The sequence below is a fragment of the Paroedura picta genome, chromosome 10 (genome assembly GCF_049243985.1).
Source record: "Paroedura picta isolate Pp20150507F chromosome 10, Ppicta_v3.0, whole genome shotgun sequence".
Taxonomy (NCBI): Eukaryota; Metazoa; Chordata; class Lepidosauria; order Squamata; family Gekkonidae; genus Paroedura; species Paroedura picta.
In genome coordinates, this window is record NC_135378.1 from 26,268,340 (window position 1) to 26,287,861 (window position 19,522).

The 19,522-nt window shown below is 40.2% G+C and overlaps 1 protein-coding gene across 2 annotated transcripts in view; it reads right to left on the bottom strand.

The window, feature by feature from the left end:
* Positions 1-3,946: 3,946 nt before the first annotated feature.
* Positions 3,947-19,522, bottom strand: part of PDS5A (PDS5 cohesin associated factor A) — a 53,330-nt gene continuing 37,754 nt past the window's right edge. The window contains exons 23-34 of one of the 2 annotated variants that reach the window (XM_077301728.1): positions 18,743-18,879; positions 17,459-17,582; positions 17,005-17,209; positions 16,055-16,169; positions 14,971-15,103; positions 14,379-14,498; positions 13,625-13,687; positions 12,907-13,052; positions 10,689-10,794; positions 9,195-9,550; positions 5,800-5,950; positions 3,947-5,098 (exon numbers count right to left, since the gene is read on the bottom strand). In XM_077301728.1, the coding sequence (XP_077157843.1) occupies positions 5,006-5,098; positions 5,800-5,950; positions 9,195-9,550; positions 10,689-10,794; positions 12,907-13,052; positions 13,625-13,687; positions 14,379-14,498; positions 14,971-15,103; positions 16,055-16,169; positions 17,005-17,209; positions 17,459-17,582; positions 18,743-18,879 (1,749 nt within the window). In that variant the 3' untranslated portion in view covers positions 3,947-5,005. The remainder of the gene's footprint in view (positions 5,099-5,799; positions 5,951-9,194; positions 9,551-10,688; positions 10,795-12,906; positions 13,053-13,624; positions 13,688-14,378; positions 14,499-14,970; positions 15,104-16,054; positions 16,170-17,004; positions 17,210-17,458; positions 17,583-18,742; positions 18,880-19,522) is intronic. The other variant, XM_077301729.1, reaches the window with a different exon arrangement.

Genomic DNA, 19,522 nt, shown 5'->3' on the forward strand with positions numbered 1-19,522 from the left:
TCTATCCTCTATTTCCAATGGGAACTTTTCCCTGCCTTCCTCTAAGTGACAAGTCTTAAAATAACCTTTCAGCTACCTGCTTTGGGAAGCTGGAATGCTGGTCACCACCACCACCACCACCCTCGCTAACTCAGTGGGATGGATTTTTTAGTTTTGGCCAAGAGGCAGCTTCCACAGTGCTTGCTAGCATAGAAGGAATTAAATAATCCAGACCATTCAGATTGTCTGTTTCAAGGGGCAGCAGAAAGGGGAGGAACCGAAGGAATCTTTCCAATCTATCCTTCAAATATGTCCCCACCTTACGAGGCAGAGCACCAGAACGTCAACCTTCTCGTTGGCTCCAGAGATGTATGAGAGTCTGCCTCTTGTATTTTTCTGCACACAGATGGACAAGCTCAGACACAGGCATGTATCTTGACTACTTCTACCAGCATTAAAGCTACTGCACTAGAATGGGTGCACAATGTGCTGCAAAGGCCACATGGTATCCAAAAAGCACAGCACAAAAATGGCCTGGTTTTTAATTTAAAAAATGTAATATAATACAGTTAAATGGTTAAAGTGGGAAGTGTGAAAGCATCATGCTTGCTGGCATTATTGCCCAAAAACTATTTTTTTGAACATGAGTAATGGAGTGTCATAATAGTATGTCATCCTTATGTGCAGCTTGGCCTTTCTCAAAAGACAGCTTGAGTCCTAACCATTCCTAGCCCAAACACCATCTCTGCTAGCACCACACTGCTCTTTTTCAGGAGTCTGGCACCCTTTCCACCAACCACGAAGGGACTGAGGTGATGGTATTTGGATACTGGCAGTATCCAGGAAGCTGCTGGGCTTAAAGATTTACTGGATATACAACACTTTGGACTGGGGCCCCTGTTTGCTGATTCTCAGTGTCTGGGGGGTCCTCTGCAGTTAGGGGAATTTTATTATATTTTTACAGTTCCGAATTGGCTTCCAAAGCAAATTAAAGTCAATAGAGATAACCAGATTAATAAAACAGGCACCTAGGGAGGAAATTCTCATTCAGATCAACCATGTGTTTTGGTACCTCCTCTTTATTCCACTCTTTCCCAAAGGCACAATGCAAGGGTAAAACTTTCTAATAGTAACAACTAATATGACAACTGAGGCCAGCTAGGATATAGCGCAATGCTCTTCTTTTAGGAAGCTCAATCAAAAGCAATCTAGCGGGTACAGGGTCCCCCCTCAACCCTTGTCACACATGTTGGCAAGAGCCATATCCATTCCATTCCAATCTATCTCAGGATGGGGTGGGAAGGAAATAAATCTGATTAGTGAACTCTTCATCTGTTCTCACTGATGGATCTAAAACTCATCACTTGTTCAAACTTATTTGACCTATTGCATTTCTTTGTCTGGAGAGAGACTCAAGTGTTCTGTCAACTGGTGTGTCTTTTTAAGGCTTCAGAGCTTTGCTGACTTGAAGAGACTGCACCAACAGTGTATCAGGGCTTTTATTTATTAGTGGACAAGCCAGGTGAGGTGCCCTGAACCTTTGTTGATCCAATCAATGGCTTTCAGTTCTTTCACAATGGATTAAATTTGGATATTACATTCTGTAGAAACTTGCTTCAGAGAGTTGAAGCACTTAAATCCTCATTCTCTCTTCCCACAGGTGGAGCTACTCTTCTTATGTATGCTAGACCAGTGGTCCCTAACCCCCGGTCTGGAGACCAGTACCGGGCTGTGGATCAGTTGGTACCAGGCTGCGGCTCCTCCACCCTGGCTGCTGCCTCGGGGGCTGCCCTGCCACTCGACAGCCAGCTCACCTTTGATACTCTCCATCTGGGGCTTCCCCTCAGCGTGGCACTGTGCAGCTGCTGCTGGCAGCACCCCCCAGCGGGTGGCGGGAAGTTGGGCGCCAGCGGGAAAGCAAGTGGAGCAGTGGCTCAGGTGGTGGCAACGTCCCTTGGCAAAAGTCTACCCCCCCCCCCCCGGGCCTCAGTAAAATTGTCAAGCGTTGACCGGTCCCCGGTGATAAAAAGGTTGGGGACCACTGTGCTAGACCCACAGTGAAGAATACAAAGCTTACTTGTGAATTCACTGAAAATAGTCCATGAAACAACATCATATAATCCTAATGCTGCTTTAGTGTTTCATAAGTCCTTACCTGTTGTAGGCTTCATTCCAGTTTGAACTCTATAGAGGTGCCATTAGGTACTGCTAGGTAAGAAACAGCTGACTTTAGAGGGAGCAAGCTGAAAGATACTTCTCTCACCTGGATCTCAAAAGTTTTGCTTAATGAGCAACTAAAGATCAGTTTCTGTTTCCACAGTTTCTGTTTCCACAAACAGGTAGAAATGAGGAGAAATAAGCATGCAAGACAGATTTTCTGCTGGACAACTACAGGAAACAACAGGGGATTGAAATTCCCAGCCGTGGTCACCAGGGGTTATTAAAATTAGGGATGCTTACAAAGTGCTCTTCAGACTTTTTGTTTTGAAAACCATGTGGTACTTAATGGTGAAATCTATGATTCTTCTGACACAATATTTTTGGAATCTGTACTGCAAGTAGTCATGAATGCCCTCCAGCAGAATGGAATTACTTTAGATTAAGTTAGGTCATTATTAAAATAAAAATATCAAAAAAAGAAATGGTTATTTAATTTTGTTTTAAATTTAGCACACACTGGGTACTCTGGAATACTAGTGCCAAAAGCGGTTATGGTTTTTAAGTGCACAGGAAGGTGTTTTCCCCAGGAAAGTGGGTAGATGAATGTTTAATGGTTTAAATTGGACAGCAATGCTAGTGCAAAAAGGCAAAATGGGCTGGTGAACAAAAGGATTCGTAATCCCTTACCAACATTCTAAATTTATCTCTTCTGGTAGAAGACATGTGTAAAGGCGTAAGTTAAATCAAGGGACCCCATCTACGACTGGCAGGTAGGCCAAGCAACACAAGGGTGGTGGGTTGGTTACAAGGCCAGCAGCCACCCCCTGGCAACCTGGAATCACAGGCAGGGAGGTTCCCAATGGACGAGTGTTGGACAAGGGTGGATCATGGCTCCAGCAGTTCTAAGTAGGGAAGGTGTGCCCCTGGTCACGAGGAGTTGAATGGGAATGAGGCTTTAGGGGAGGGGTCAACTGCTTGATCACATCTTAAAGCCACAATGCAGCATGCTTGGGGATGTCCAGTGGCTGGGTGAATGTAACTACAACCCACAGGGACCAATAAAGATGTTGCTGAAAACCTTAACCATGGAGTACTGATTTTAACCCAATGAGGTCTTGGCTCCTCCCAAGTCCGAGGCCCAGCACCCAGCAAGCAAGCTGCGAGTCCCCAGTTCCACATAGCCCTATTTTTAATCCATCAAAAGAGAAATTGAACTTTTAAAATAAAAAGCTGTGGTACCTAAGAGTGTTAAACTCTGCTGTTGACACCAAATACCCGTGCAAGCGCAAAACACACAAAATACAGTCGCTCTAATCTTTATGAGCTCCTATTTTTATGACCTGGTCACATCTTTTCAAACTGAAACCGCTTCTGCCAAAGAGTCCAGAATGTGTTCAATTCAGCAAGCTTCATGAGATCAAGAATAGAATGCAGATAACCAACCATTCTTGTGGACCATTTGAATCAGCTTCTCCAACAAGCATTTTAAGCTTCTCAGTGAAAGAAAAGAGAAAATAAACTTTATGGAGCATGGTTAACATGTTTTTTGCCAACATAAATGTGATCTTGTCACAATGTTTGATGTCCTGCAGCCCTTAAAGAGCCAGCCTGGAAAGAAAATGTTTAAAATTCTTACTCACCATTAAATTTAATTCAAGCTCTGTGAAGAGACTGGGAAAGTGTCAAAATCCTATGCCTCAAGATTAGTTTTTAGGTTCTGAGGATTTCACCAGTCCTGCATTATGTAAAACGCTGTGAAAGAGGCAAAACAAACATCCTACAGAAATGTAAGCAAAATGATACCACATGACACCTAGAAGCATTTATTTTATGCAACAAACTTAAATATGATAATGTGTACGTAAAAGTGTACACAGTATGCCAAACAATGCCAGGAAAATTAATATTGATGCAACTGTCTTCTAAATGAAACATTAAAAATGAGCTGGGACAGGAAGACAAAAACGTGAAACAGACTTATTTTTCAATCAGCACAATGCTTAAAATTGAGAGCAATCCTAAACATTTCCAAACGTTCCTTACAAAGCTGCCGAAGTCCAACTATTTTTAAAAATTGATTTTTTACATCAATAATAAAAATCTTGTGACAAACATTATAAAATCAAATACCGGGCTGTCTTTACTCCATTAAAATTTAGAATATTCCAACAGAACCACAGGAGTAAATCCACTTAGAAGTGATATATGTTTTTATAAAACAAACAACAATATGTACATTTATTGCAAATTATATTAAACTAAAACAGAGGGGCAAATTAAAAAAAATGAAATGTCTACTTGCAAATCAATCATCAAGTGATTACTCTCCCACTCTGGTAAAAGTCAGAAAGCAACATGTATAAAAATTGCCACTATGTGACTTTCGTAGCAGGAACCAAAATTTGTACACCTTATTTTTGCTGGAAAGTAGGCAGGTTGAAAGAATTATACATAAGAGTCTCCAAAAGTAAAGCAAACAAGAATTCAGATATCTTTCTTGGGTCTTCGTTTAAAACCTTATTCAGTAGGTTTCTACTTCTCATAAAAAGATGGGCAAAATCTGGTTCTAGGTTTGAGCATTTTAATGTTTTTGTAAGGACCTCCCTCTGACTTTCTTTAAAAAATGCAGCATGAAAATTAATGGAGTAAAACACTTTTAAACTCCAGATATGCAGGGACTGGAATCAAGTGTTAAGCAATTTGCTTAATTATTGACTTTTCATAAAAAAAGTCTCTGGGGAAATAAGTACAGATGCTTTTAGCCTCTCTCTCAAGAGTTTCTGCAGATTAATTTCAACTGAACGGGAAGCAGAGTTCTCCTTCTGTCTTCAGAGCTGAAAGCCAAGTGTTGAAATATTTTCAGTTCCTATATAGGAAGTTTCTTTGTTTTTGCAGAAGCTTGGGGCATGCCTGGATTGGGTCCTCTTTTCCTTCCCTTCTGGGCACATTTTCTTTTTACCTTGTAGAGAAGAAAAATGAAAGTTTCAGGAGGTGTGTTCCAGTCTACCCAAGTCAGGAAAACAAATTTTCCCTGTTCAAGTGCACATTTAATTTCTTAGAATGAATTGTGTATTCAGTGGTATCACTGCTGTAGAAATTAGGGGCCTATCTCCCTGAACACAGGCAATTTGTTTTCGCAGTAAACTCCACAATATTGTTACAAATTGATAAAGGGAGGAAAAAGAACATTCTTTTAATTCAAAGCAAGTGCAATCATAAAGATGCTTTCGCTCGAGTCTAGAAATTGCTCAGCAGTGGATTCGTAGGCAAATGGAGAGAAGCATGCTGGCCTGTATCCAACCACAGTTAAGAAAACTTAAGTTCTCTTAGGTTTTCCTTAAGAGAAGATCAGCAGGCCCTCAGGAACAGCACAAGGAGTCCAGAGGGGCATAGAACTGAACAAAAGAGCCACCCTGTCTAGGGAAAATTTGTGTCACATTTCTTGAATGCCGCTGGATACGAGCCAGGATTGTGTATACCTGCATTATCAAATCCAACATTCTATATCCACCCATTTTACAAAACTACAGAAGAAGGGAGCAACACCTACCATCCCCATGTCAACCCTTTTCATAAAAGGCCTGACTGCCACCACCTCCTTCCAGCACCCCCAGTTATACAAATCCATAAACGGAGCCCTGTATAAGCTGCCTGCTGCACCTTCAGGAAGCCTCCCTCTGTTAGATCTGTATCCTCAGTGTCTTCCTGGCTGCTCTCACAAAGTTTAAACAGATCCATTTCACTGGGAGAATATCCAGGACTTGATTCTATCTCCAACACTGAATCTCCATCACTTCCCAGCACCTGGCTTCTGAAAAAATGTTAAAACGGGAATATCATCTGGGAGTCAAATTCTAACTACATCAAGCTAGGAGCTGTGCTACTGCCCCTGCAGTGGGGGGAACAAGGTGATTCTTCTGCTTTTCAAAACCAAAATCAATTTGAGCTGTCATTAATGTTTTTTCTGAAATCTTTGAAGCGGACAAATGGTCTACAGCAGGGGTAGTCAAACTGCGGCCCTCCAGATGTCCATGGACTACAATTCCCAGGAGCACCCTGCCAGCATTTGCTGGCAGGGGGCTCCTGGGAATTGAAGTCCATGGACATCTGGAGGGCCGCAGTTTGACTACCCCTGGTCTACAGATATCAAATGTATACTACTGAGCTGGATAAAAGTACTGCACAAGGTTTTTAAAAGTTCCACATTTTATTTATTTGGACAATGGCTGCTGTCAAGCAGAGGCTGTTGAGTTTAAATAAGTCAAATGTTTGAACGTTTACCTGTTGAAAGCGTTAAAATACCAGATATTGCTAGAATCCAGACTTAAGAAAGAGCTCCTTAACCCTGGGCTGGAATCCATAAAGCTACTTGACACACAGACAAGGTCAGAGTAGCTCAACTTGTGGCTCAAAAGTTAAATAAAACCCAACAGCCATAAATGGTATCCTACCAGGAGCTTAATGTCTTTATGTCTTCCTGTTTTTATGCCCGACGCCACAAAAGAGAAGGACACACAAAAACACCTGTGGTGTTGGTTAAGCTCCTAACAGCACATGCTGTAAGGCTGGTGGTGCCACAAATTGTGTGGCTTTGTATGCCACAAATAATGTGAGCTTGCACAAGCCCAACTGGATTTAAAGTTCCATTTGCACATTGTTACTCACTTCAAAAGCGGCTTTCTGCAAAACATGGGGAGACCAACCTCACACTTTCAAGTTGGCCTTGATAACTAGTTATTTATGTTCACAAGTAAAGTGGTCATTCCACTGAGTCCTCTAGTACCTGCACTGAATTTGTGGATACTTGACAGGGTTTGGGGTTTAATATTTAACAAGCATCCAGTCAAACCTTCCATGGTTTTGCAGCAGAGTGACTTTGTCTTCTTACTAAATGCCAGATGAAGACTTCTGGCCAAGCTTTTCCCATTTGTCCGCTTATAAGCAAGATGGATAAGGAAACTGAATGGCGATAATTTTAAAATCTTTTCTTCCATGATCAGCAACCGATTTCTAACAGAGGACACATTTTGAACTGACAAAGGGCTGAAGGACCAGCAACTTTGGCACAGGACTACAGGATGAGAGAGGTACACAAATCCCATCCTGCTATAACTCTTCTTAGCACAGAGGAAAGAAAGCTCTCCTCCTCCCACATCCATATCAAGGCACCATGAATTCTTTGCACTACAGCAGTGCGGAAATGGGTTTTCAGGCCCCCAGAAAATCCCCCCAGTCCATTTCACATTGCGAAGAACTCAGAGGGAGGTAGTCATTGTGCAGGATAGTGGAGGAGGAGAGGCAGTCGCTCCAGGCAAGAAGATATGTGAACCATTTGATTAGCTAGTGCCTTTACTAACATGGAAACCAATGCACAAAGGACACTAGTTCACCTGGAAATCAGAAGTGTGGACAGAAATGGAGTTTTTGATAGCCCTCCTTTTAAGCAGTTTTCTGTGCACGAGCCAAGACAGAAACTGCCGAGGTGAATATGGGGATGAATTTGCGGACGTTTTGAACTATGCCAAGGAAGCTGGGTCACAGAGCTCTTGACCATAGTCTCAAACTGAATGGGAGAAAGGAATGGAAGCCCATTAACAGTGGGACTAGAGAGAACCCCAGGGATAAGAAGGACCCTCGAGGGTAAGAAGAATCCTCCGGTAGCCTAACCTGAAGGAGAAGGAGCAGTTCATCAAGAGCAAATCACAAAAGGAACAGCTGATCACCTTCACTGCACTCAACAGTAGCTATTACTGGCCAAAACAAAAATTAGGATTGTGTGTTTTGGTGTGGTTCAGCAATCACCGAAGCCTGAAGCAGTGCATAGGAGGCCAGAGCCGTGGTAAGGAGGGGCGGCAGCAGTGCTCCAGCTGGCACGCAGGTGCAGAGCGGTGCTGGCTGCCTCGGTCTTTGGTGATTGCTGAGGTGACCAAACTGTGCCAAACCCTAATAGAAACGCTGCAATTCCTTAAAAAGTCTCTTTCTGCTTGTTCAACTAAGAACAGTAGGTTGGATCATATTGTCATGCCAACAGAAATGGTGGAAGGCTGAAAAAAGGATGAAGAATCAGGCAAGACTGCTATCATCTCACTCTTCTGTCAATGAGAATCTTGCCCCATCACACTCTTTCCGCCAGCAAGATTAAGTGGATGCCGCTTTGTCCAATTCCTTGTCCAACCATTTTGCCTGACCAAGCCCGCAAACCTGGTCTTTTCTCAGTGACAGCATTTCCCTCACCCCCCCCCATCACAACACTAGTAAGGAACAGAAAGGTTTGATTCCATGAGCAACTTTCAATTGGAATCCGCTCAGTGTTTGCTTGAGAAGAACGAAAACTTGTAATTGGTTGCTCAAGCCACCGCAGGAGAAAGTTTTTGGCAAACTTTTTGTACTTTGAACACTTTGATATTCATCATTATCATCAAGTCAAAGTTGGCATCTTGCTCATTGAAAAATTCAATATCTGGGCTAGAGACAGATTCAAACAATTTTCAGATGGGAGGAGTTTGTTGCCATGTCCCCAAAGTCACTCCTGAAGGTAAGGAATCTACAGAATCAACATGAATGTGGTGGGGGTCAGGCTGCAAAAAGAAAAAGGGTCATCCCAGTATCCTCAATCTAGTTGTTGCTTATTTGATAGGACTATAAATATATTAATTGCATACACAGAATTATGCATCTTTTTTTTTTTTTACAAAGAAATTGGAATAGTATTACAAGGACTACAACTGTAATGGGGGGGAGTGGGCAGGAACAAGAGACAATGAAAATCATCAGGAGCAAGAATACAAGCGCCAGTAGCAAAATCAGGCTATGGAGTTCTTTCAAAACCACAGTTTCCACTAAAGCTAATTTGAGAGCTGTCAATAGAACCATCTGCACCTTTCCAAATTATCACCCAACAAAACCCAAGATTGCAAGCACAACACGCCCAGGCCTTCGTTAACGCTAAAATTTAAAGGTAAATGGTTCTGGTTTACCAGCATCTCACTCCGCATTTACGACAAATCTATTTTGACATTTCAGAACATCCTCAAGAATCGTGGGCATTTTCTTACCTTTGTAGATCAATCTGTCTCTGTGCTGGTACTGTTTTTTTTGCTGTGTCCTGCTGTTTTGGTGCTTTGGCATTACTTGCCTCTAACCCCCCTGGACCTTCTTGACTTGGCGCCACCCTTTTCCGTCCTCTGCCAGACGGTTTACTAGCTTCAGCGTTTTTTGCCGTGGTGCCCTGAGATTCCGACTTGGGAGGACGCCCTCTTCGGGGCTTGGGAGCAACTGACTGTCCCATCTCGTCCGTTTTCTTTTCTTCCGCCTTTTGATGAATATTCTCTGCCCCAGCTGCTGCTGCGGTTCTTTTTTTCCCTCGCTCTGTGCTAACATTCCCTTGTGTTGCCTGATCAGAATTCATCTCCTAGAAAAAGAAAATGAACCCTTAGCCTCTGACCAACTGAATCCCAGATGGTTATATGGCCATTATACCGGCTTCAAAAGCTGTGAGGTGCTTCTGAAGTATATTTCCAAGGGCAACTATAATAGCCAACTTGCAAGCACCACAGCAATGCCTTTCCCAAAGGATTTTATTTCAATGCTATTGACCAGATTTGGATATGTGGTGACAAAGGATTCGCTCTGAATATTTTTCAAGAGTTTGGTTAATATAACTCTGGTGAAGGTAAGTAAGTTGGTGCAGGCAGGAAAGATCATGCAAAACTGCAACCTTCTCTCTTCAGCACACTTGAAATGGGAGTATGCGTCTGAAGGCATTTTTCAACTAGGCTGACAGGCAGCTTGGTTTAGTTCCTATGCGGGATGGATATGTGCGAACAGATAATACTAAGGGCTGTTTTTACCTACGTAAGAATTTACTCAAATTCATTCCGATTCCCAATTTAACACGTTCCTAGTTAATTGGATACACTACGTCTCCCAAGGAGCTCAGGCCAACATATGTGATTGTGTGACGCTGACCCCTACCTTGTGGGGCAGGTCAGACTCAAGAGAAGGTAACTGGAACAGTATCACTCAATGAGGTTCATGGCTAACAGGGGACCCAAGTGTCTCTCCAGTCTGACATCCTGTCTATTACACGCTTAACTTTATTTCTGTTTTGCTTAAAACAAAGCAAGTCAGCCAACGCAAAATATTATGGATAGGAAACAAACCAGAAATGCATCATTACTGTATTGACAGAATGAGTCTTTACATCATGTAAAACACAATACACATGCCTATCTCATACCTAGACAATAGAACACCATACCTGAAAACATAGGAAGATTTCCAATCTTTTGAACAAGCAAGCCTCTATACATGCTGCTCCGCAGAGGACTAAATATCATCTCTGTTACCCTTCCTGCCTCGTAAACATTTGAAGGCTTCTCCTCATTCATTGGATATTCAGGAACTAAGGTAAGCTTTGCTTCAGTAAGTAACTTTCTTTCCATCCTCAGCAAAACTGGTTTTATTAATCTGCACTTTGTTTGAATGGGATGGCAAAGCAAATATAGTGGTTGCATAAAACATTAGGCAGCAATGCACCTTAATCATACCTTGTTCTTAACAGGTTCTATTTTGGCGGGAGTTACCGAAATAATTCTCACTGGATTCTCATCATTTTCACTGACGCCAGTTTCAGATATGTCTGAGCTCTGCTCTCTGTTGGAGGAATTAACACAAGTCAGTATATATTTTATTAGGCATCCTTGTAGGACTTTCTTCCTTTCAGTCTAACTAGGGAACATGTACACTAACAAGTAAGTTAAAAGTGTGAAAATCCTAGTTCTCCCACCCCCCAAAAGACCCTACTTTGAGCTCACAAAATAGCATTATATATTTATTAAATAATTTTTATTTAATAAAAATTAAAGGAGGCTCTGCTTTTTCATTTTAGCCTCACAACCGCTTTGAGAAAAAACAAATGCCTCAGTACAGTTGGAAAATATATGGCAATTGAAGATTTGAACCCAGGATTCTACATCTAGCTGAGAATTAGATGCATTTCAGTTCACCAAGTTCAACAGGCTTGAGTATACCTACCTCTGAGCTACACTGTGGAAATTAGGGTTGTGCGATTCGGCAGCTGAAATGGTACTGGCGCCTACGGGCAGGAATGGCCACTTCGGCTGCTGAATCGCAGAACCCTAGGTGTGGATGAAGTCTTTCCTTTCACAAACTCACCATCTCTACAACCATAGCAAATATAGAAATTGAAAGTGCAAGTCGTCTTCTGAATCATGCACATTTCAGAGATTCTGTTCCACTGTACAGGCATGGCAATACTGCATTACAAAATCCCTATAAACTTCCACATGCTTTTAATCTATTATGTGGTCTGACACTCTACAATCAGTAGAGAGAATTTATTTTGCTTGAGAAAAATTTTCAATTGGCAGCCAACCTTCAGCTTTATCTCATCATCATTATCTATAATTATGGCATTAAACATTTTATTGTTTAATACAAAGCATTGCACTGGTGGGATTACTGCACTAAAGCAGTCACATATGAATTTGAGAATATGCTTCTCCTGCACTTCATACAGCCAGGTACACAAACGCTGAAGTTACAGTAGATACCGAGGCTATAGGAGACCATATAGGCTTCAGTTCAAAATAAAGGTTTGAGTTAATGAAGCAAGCAAGACTGAGAATAATACTCTAACAAGTTAGGTGCTTAACACTGTAGAATCTCTAACAGCAAATACTTTGTTGTTACTGTTAAGTCACAGAATAAACTATATTGCAATGGAATGGGCTAGGGCTCAGTGGCAGAGCATCTGTTTGGCATACAGAAGGTCCCAAATTCAATCCCCAGTACATCTAGTAAAAAGAAGCAGTCAATGTGGAATATTCTGCCTGAGATCCTGGAAAGGCACTGCCAATCAGGGTAGACAATACTGACCTTGATAGACCAATAGTGTGATTTCGTATAAAGCAGCTTTGTATGTTCAAATCATGTAGACAACCATGCCCCCAAAGGATGGATTTTAAAAAGCCATACAATGGGGCTATGTATAGATAGAGGAAATTTTTCTTCTACAAACCCATGGAAGCCGCAAGTTAGAAGAAAAATCTGAATTAAAACACTGAGGAAAACAAAAACTCAAGTGGAAAACATGAGATCTCATAATGTTACATCATGAGATCTCATTTATTTGGGGGATTGCCTAGTAACCCCAGTAACAATGCTACAGAATGTGTGGGCAGCAGAAAAGCCAGTGTGGTGGTTGGTTGGTTATGAAGAGGAAGACAGAAAGGGGAAGTCAGCATTGGAAGAAAAGGCAGCTGAAAATGCGAGCACTAGAAGGAAAGTGGGAAGTAGAGACAAAAGAAGGGAGAAAGTAGCAGCAGAGGATCCTCCATTCCTGAAGATGATTTCTGGATTCTCCCCCCATCACGTATATTATGCCTATTGTACATCATCTAGTCTAGCTGGGAGAATCATCAACATATCAGTAAAAATTGTTTCCAAATAATTTGATTTAACCACAGAAAATTAAATTGCTCTAGCTGAATTTCCTTTGAATTCGTATACAGCAAATTTTTTTAGTGTGTTGCAATTAATTTTCTATGCAAATTCTGGAAGTTTTACATACTTTGAAGTTTTAAATTCAATTTTGGAATATGGACAAACACCATTACTCTGCCCCTAACAACCTGGCATGCAAAAGGATGAAACAACGGCAATTATTCAGACAATTGAAATGAGTGCAGTACAAGAGGAAAGCCTGCTTTTAACATCTAAACTATGCAGCCAATTGAAGTATACCTTGATCGATTTCCTGCAGGAGAGCTCAGCTCTGAGTTTACACTATTATTGCTTCCAGTTTCTGATCCTGTACTTCTAATATATGGTCTTCTTCCAGTTGCAGAAAGAGGTTTATTTACTGCACCTAACACACCTGTTGGTTTGGGCTAAAATATACAAAGTAAGTTTGTTTAATCATATACAGCTTCATGGTACAGATGGTCTGACCATTTGATTTCAAAACTCTTCCTGTATGGTGAAGTACAGTAAATTCTAAAAGTAGCAGCCAATAATTACTAAGCAAACTTGGGATAATTTTGCATATATAAAGTTAAAATGAAAAAATCTTAATCACAAAGTTGAGAAACTAGGACACAATCTACAAATTATTTAACTATATTAGTCCTTTGCTGAAATCAGTCATGTGAGTTTTCCAGCAAAAGTTAAACTGGAAAAATGTCTTATTCTGATTAAATAGTGTTAGCGAAAGAAGGCAAATACACCATGTACTGTTAGGGTTTGTCCATGCTTTATATCCCACATTTAGCCCAACTAACATGAGTGATTTGAAGCACAACAATATTTCTTTTGCACATTTTTAGTTTGCTGGTCTAAGTCCTTATTAATAAATACTGACTGGCAGATTATCCACTTTGTATCACTGGGTTATGTTAATTTAGGTGGGCACATAACCGATTAAGTGAGTTGCACATAATACTTCTGATACCATCAACAATACCTTTCCTGTTAAAAGAAGAACTCTTGTCTCTTCTGAAATATAATTCCTGTCATTGCAAAAATCCTGCAGAACAAAGAAATATTACTTATTTCTTCTTCTTAACCACATGCCCGGTTGAGTAAAATTTGTCAGAGAGCTGTCAAGATTTAGTATTACATCTTCTAAATAGCTATTTCTAATAAATAAAAATTTCATTCAAAAACAGGACAAGGGCTTTTGCCAGTTCAGGAAGCCCAAGATGACTTTATCCTTCACTTTCTTAAACAGATGCCATAGCCAAACACTGCTTTTAAAATAGATTCAGGTGGGTAGCTGTGCTGGTCTGAAATAGCACAACCAAGTTTAAGTTGTGATGGCCCCCTTTAAGACCAACAAAGTTTTATTCAAGGTGTGAGCTTTTGTGTGCATGCACACCTCCTCAGACAGAATGAAATGGAAATTACATGACCACAAATATAAGCAGAGAGTGGGCCATGGTGTTTATAAAATAAATGACAGATCAAGATTCAATAGTTCAGAACACCTCCAAATGACTGCAAGTAAGCTTAGTAGCATTTTTCTTTCATTAGAGAAGGAAAAAACATTGGATGGCTTTAGGATGATTATCAAGTGGATAATTTAGTTAATAAAAATTAAGAGATGCAAGCTCCTTTTTTTTTTGCATCTTGCTGCACCTGAAGTTATGCCAAACTAGAAAATCCAGTTTCAGACTGTTTTTTATCACCTTCCCAAAATCGAAGCTTAATGCAATTACCTTTTCAGGTTGTGTAAAAAATTTGGTCGGCAATACAGGATCCTTTGGAGACTCTGCATTACATAAAGCACTTTTGCTGTTGATTACACACAGGGCCACATCACATACAGTGTAGAGTTTCTGAAGGGAAAAGAGAGATAATGGTACATCTGGATGTTAATCTGACATTTGAAAAGAGCAAAATTGAGGTAACACTTTAATATAGACTTCTTTCTATAGGCTTATTTTGTGCTTATAAGAAAAACTAGATATCCCCTCCCCATATCTCATGGTACACATCTTGGATTATATGCAATACTGTAATTGTGAAGAGTATGTTGTATCAGATGGCTACTGAATATTTCCTGGTTTCCTACTTTCACATTACAGTTGTCACAAATTTATATTATTCCCTTTCTATGGAACAATTAGCACTGCGACAACTGTACCCTGCTAGATCTTTGAAAATATGAGACTGCTAACATGAAATGCTTACAACTAAAATTCTCTCTGGAGATAAATCAGAGATTCTGGCTTAGTACTCGTTTTGACGCATTCTGTCCATCTTGTTCAACAACTGACTTCAAAACCCTTCTCCTTCCACATTTCTTACTTCGTTGGCCTTTGGCTCATCTGGGGATTGTGCATCCCGCGTCAGTTTGATGCTCTCTGTCATCTTTTTCATGAAGGCATGGCTGTTGTTCTCATTCTTTGTCATTAAGACCTCGAGCATGAACCACAGGCACCTAATTGAAAAAAGCACCCAAACATCATAATTCATTCAGAACACTAACTCCTTACCCTATCAGGAAGCAGATTTTGAATGTGAAGGCTCCTCCCCCTCAAGCTCTAAACTGTGAATCCTGCAACTGCAGTTTCATGGTTTTAACTATTCGATAAAACTTAAAAAAACACCCTGAATGTATTTTTATTAAGGGAAAATGAAGAAAGCCAAATAAAGCAAGCCTCATTAATTAAAAGACAGCAAACTGAAGAAATTACCTGCAAAGAAGGTGTTGGACTGGGAGAAAATATGGCCTCAATGCTTAGCAAGGAACAGCTTACACAGTAAAACTATCTTAAATTAGCAAATGCTGGTGTGAAAATGAAATGTGCCCATTGCTGTTAGTGTGCACAACTTTTCAGAAATTAACCCCCACCTAACCTAGAGTCCCTTAAAGATATCTGAAGTTTGGCAGGTCAGATACTGTAAATCGGTGGTCCCCAACCACTGGGCCGTGGCTCCCTGCCTCCGCAGGGCCACGCCGCGCATGCGTGTTTGCGCCATGCACAGCTGCAAACACGCATATGAGGCACTCCCACGCATGCACGCACGCGCGGCTGGGCGATCGCCTTCCCTGCCGCCGCCGGTCCGCAACCTGAAAAAGGTTGCGGACCACTGCTGTAAATGACTGGAACTGGAAATGCCATACAGGTTCCTCTGTGTTCCTCAGAGGAAGAGTTCTGTACTCAGCAAAATAAACAGACATTCAAGGGAATGCAGAAATACACTAAATATTCTGTTGATAACAAAGATGTTCCTAATATTACACGTGTTTCACATTAAAATATTGGTGAAAGCGCTGAGGATGGATTTTTCTTCAGAAACAATACATACAATTTCATACAGACTTGCCCATAAATGCACTGATCTCCATTTACAGTTTTTGATGAGCCTAATATAGGAAAGCACATACTCTTTGATATCACGAAGCTGATCAACATCTTGAGGTTTTGTAAAATCTGGATCATGAGCCAGCAAGTGAATCATGTATGGTACCACATATTCAGGCAGCAGAGATAAAAGCTTTTCTGGAACAATAAGGCATAAAAAGCTGCATAAGCAACCAATGGATATAGTAATATACAGTAATATGTATAGAACATCAGAAGACTGGTTCAGTAGGAAAGGAGTCTTATACTTGTATAGCCCTTCCCCCTCATGCACTTCGAGTTGATTAGTTATTTTATGTTTAGTGCAAAACAGTTTAACTTTCTAGCACAGTAAAACTAGCAATCTATGGTTTGTATGCTTAATCTGGGATTGCAAACTAACTTCAAGTCATGGACCGGCATGCACCATTCTGGTTTGGAGGGCATCATAAATTACAGCTTGCTAGTTCAGGTATTATTTCATTTTTATACCCAACCTTTCTTCCTAACTGGGACCCTGAACAGTTTACACCATTTGTCAATCTTTCATTTTATCCTCCCAAATACCCTGTGGGGTAGGTTAGGGCCAAAGCCAATCGGTGAACTTCCATGGCAAAGTGGAGATCTGAACTTGTGTCTCCCAGATCCTAGTTCCATGTTCTAACTACTATGCTACACTGAAGAGAACAGAAAATAACAGCTTTGTGTCTAACAGGAATTAAGCACCTCTGAGTGTGGAAAGGGAGGGCTCTTTCCTCTGGTTATACAGTACAGCCATGGTTATACAGTACATGCAAACACCCAGAAACATCCCTGTTTTGATACTGTTACAAGAAAGCAATACAGTTATCTCTTTTTAAAAGAAACACCCTACAAAATGAACTTCTGCTTCTTGGGAAAGTTTCTGAAAACAAACATATTTACTCGTATAGAATGCCCCCAACAGTACTTGGAATAAAAATGTCATTGAGAATTGGCAAGAAAGTTTACTAACCGTTGGCCATAGGATTCTGCTTAATGTACTCTCGCCGTATACTTATATTTTTTAGCAAGCACTGTCTTGCATGTGCTCTCCTTTCCTTTACAGGGTCTTTGGCACACAATGCAAAAATTGCCATGTACTCCAATGGGAGCAGTAATTTTACCAGTGCTTTATGAAGCTTCTGAGCAAATATCTGCCTCACCTGGTAACATTCATCCTGCAAGAGTTAAAAGATCTTTTTAAAAACAGTGCCACTGAGCAATAAAAATCTGATAAACACTAAAAACATTTTAAAATATGGTTCCACAGAGTGAAACATTTGCAATGTTCAAGGACAGCCATAAGACAAATGTTATGTTGCAAGAAAGTAAAAGTAAAATATTTTCTTGAATACAAATTCTGGGGCTGGGAATAGGAGCTGCTTTAATTAACCATTCATTGCAAACCTTTAAGGATAATTACTCACATTAATGACCAGTGCACAGAGCTGGAACTGCTCTGGGGTTATAATTTCATGGTAACAAGGCTCCTGTGCAAGCTTCATTATGGCACTGCCTGAAGCCAATCGTAGGCGGGACATATCAGACTTGCTGCATAAAAAAGAAAATAAATTTTCTTCCCTCAGAAGTCACAGCTGTATTTAAAGATATGTATTAAAAAGATCTAACACATCACTCAAATAACACAATTTCTACTTGAGAAGTACCAGCCTGGGCCCCAAAACTTATTTTTTAAAGTAAGATTTTAGATCCTCATCAACAATTTGGCTTTACTAGTAGGTTTATTTATTTACTTTACCTTTCTCCCCAGTGGGGAACCCAAGCAGCTTAAATTGTTCTCCTTCCCTCAATTTGACTTTTACAACAACACTGCGAGGTAGGTTATGCCCAAGGTCACCCATCAAGCTTCCAAGGCAGGAGGAGGGATTCAAACCTGGGTCTCCCAGATGCTGACACTCTAACCACTATGTCCCATAGATCTATATAAAATCTGTAGCATCTAGCTGCATAAGGCTGTGGTGAAATCCTGACAGAGGTCATGGGTAATATCCTCCTGAGATAAGGCCCAAGCAGTTCCCCTGCAAAGGGCAGCTATTCAAGTACAAGGGCTGATCTTTATGCTAAGATCAGTTGTCACAGTGTTATACACCTCTTGAAAATACTAACCACCACCCTAAACATTGACCCAAAAGAAGTCGGATCCCAATCTTCTAAATATGCCACACTGTAGGTGGCAAAAATCACACTCCTATTACAAGTAGGACTGCAAATGGAACAAACACATCTGTTAGACATAGGGATACAAGGCTTCTGTACATCTATTTATTTGTTTTCATATGGCCAGTACACCTCTTAAGACTGTACTTGTTCAGGCACTTCTAAGTGGGGAAAAGAAAAATAGCCCAAACCAGCTGGTTCGTTTTTTGGCTGCTGGTTTTGTAGGGCTCAGGGGCTCATTTCAGAAACACCCTGAAACCTGAAACTAACCAGAATTTCCAGTTTGTGCCCATCCCTAGTCAAATTGTGCAGCCTTTCCCATTCACTCTAGCAGAGCAGCCCAAACTGATGTTTGCGATTTGGTAATATTTAATACAAGTTTGAAAATAATTTGCTGATCAACATTTGTAATCACTTTCTCTTCTCTGAGTTTTGTAATCGTGAATGTTTAAGCTTTCAGAAAACATCTTATTCCAATTTGAAAAAAAAAACCCTCATAGAAAAAGTGAAGGACAACTTTGAATGAGACTTACCTGATTCTCCTCTGTTCTGTCAAGTCTCCCTCACTGACCAACATAGCTGATAATAACCGGAGCGTTGAATTTGCAGATTTTGACTGATTATTTTTCATACCCAGTAACCAACGTACCAGAAGCTTAATTGCTTGAACCTATTAACCAATTAATAAGCCACTGTAATGTTGCTAATAGTATCAAATTAGATCAATTACTTATTGTTTACATACTTAGAGTTTACATACAGAAATTTTAGCACCAGGTCGAAGAGAATATTAATTTCTAATCAGTTTAGGAACAGGAGAAGCGAGATATATTGCACAAAGTACTGGAGAAGGATAACACTTTTGCACTATGTTTTCTCAGATTTCAATACACTGGTGGTTATACATCTACCTGAATACTCATTCACTGAAAAAAATGGAAAATTATGAATTTAAAAGATTTCTACCAAATCTCTTAACACTTACATTATTTTTTAAAAATTCAGGTATGGGAGTAGTATTTATTATTATTATTATTATTATTATTATTATTATTATTATTATTATTATTATTATTATTATTATTATTATTATTATTATTATTATTATTAGGGAGATATGTAGGCCTCCCTTCTCCACAAGTTTACAGCAACAATAAACATATTTATGTTTCCAATAAATAATGTTTAACAAAAATAGCAATTAAAAGTAAACAGTTCTAATTCCTACATAAGGCCAGAGCAGAGTTGAACAGAGAAAATATACCAAACTTGGGCAAAAAATTTAATGAACAGAAACCTTAACAGCATTTAAT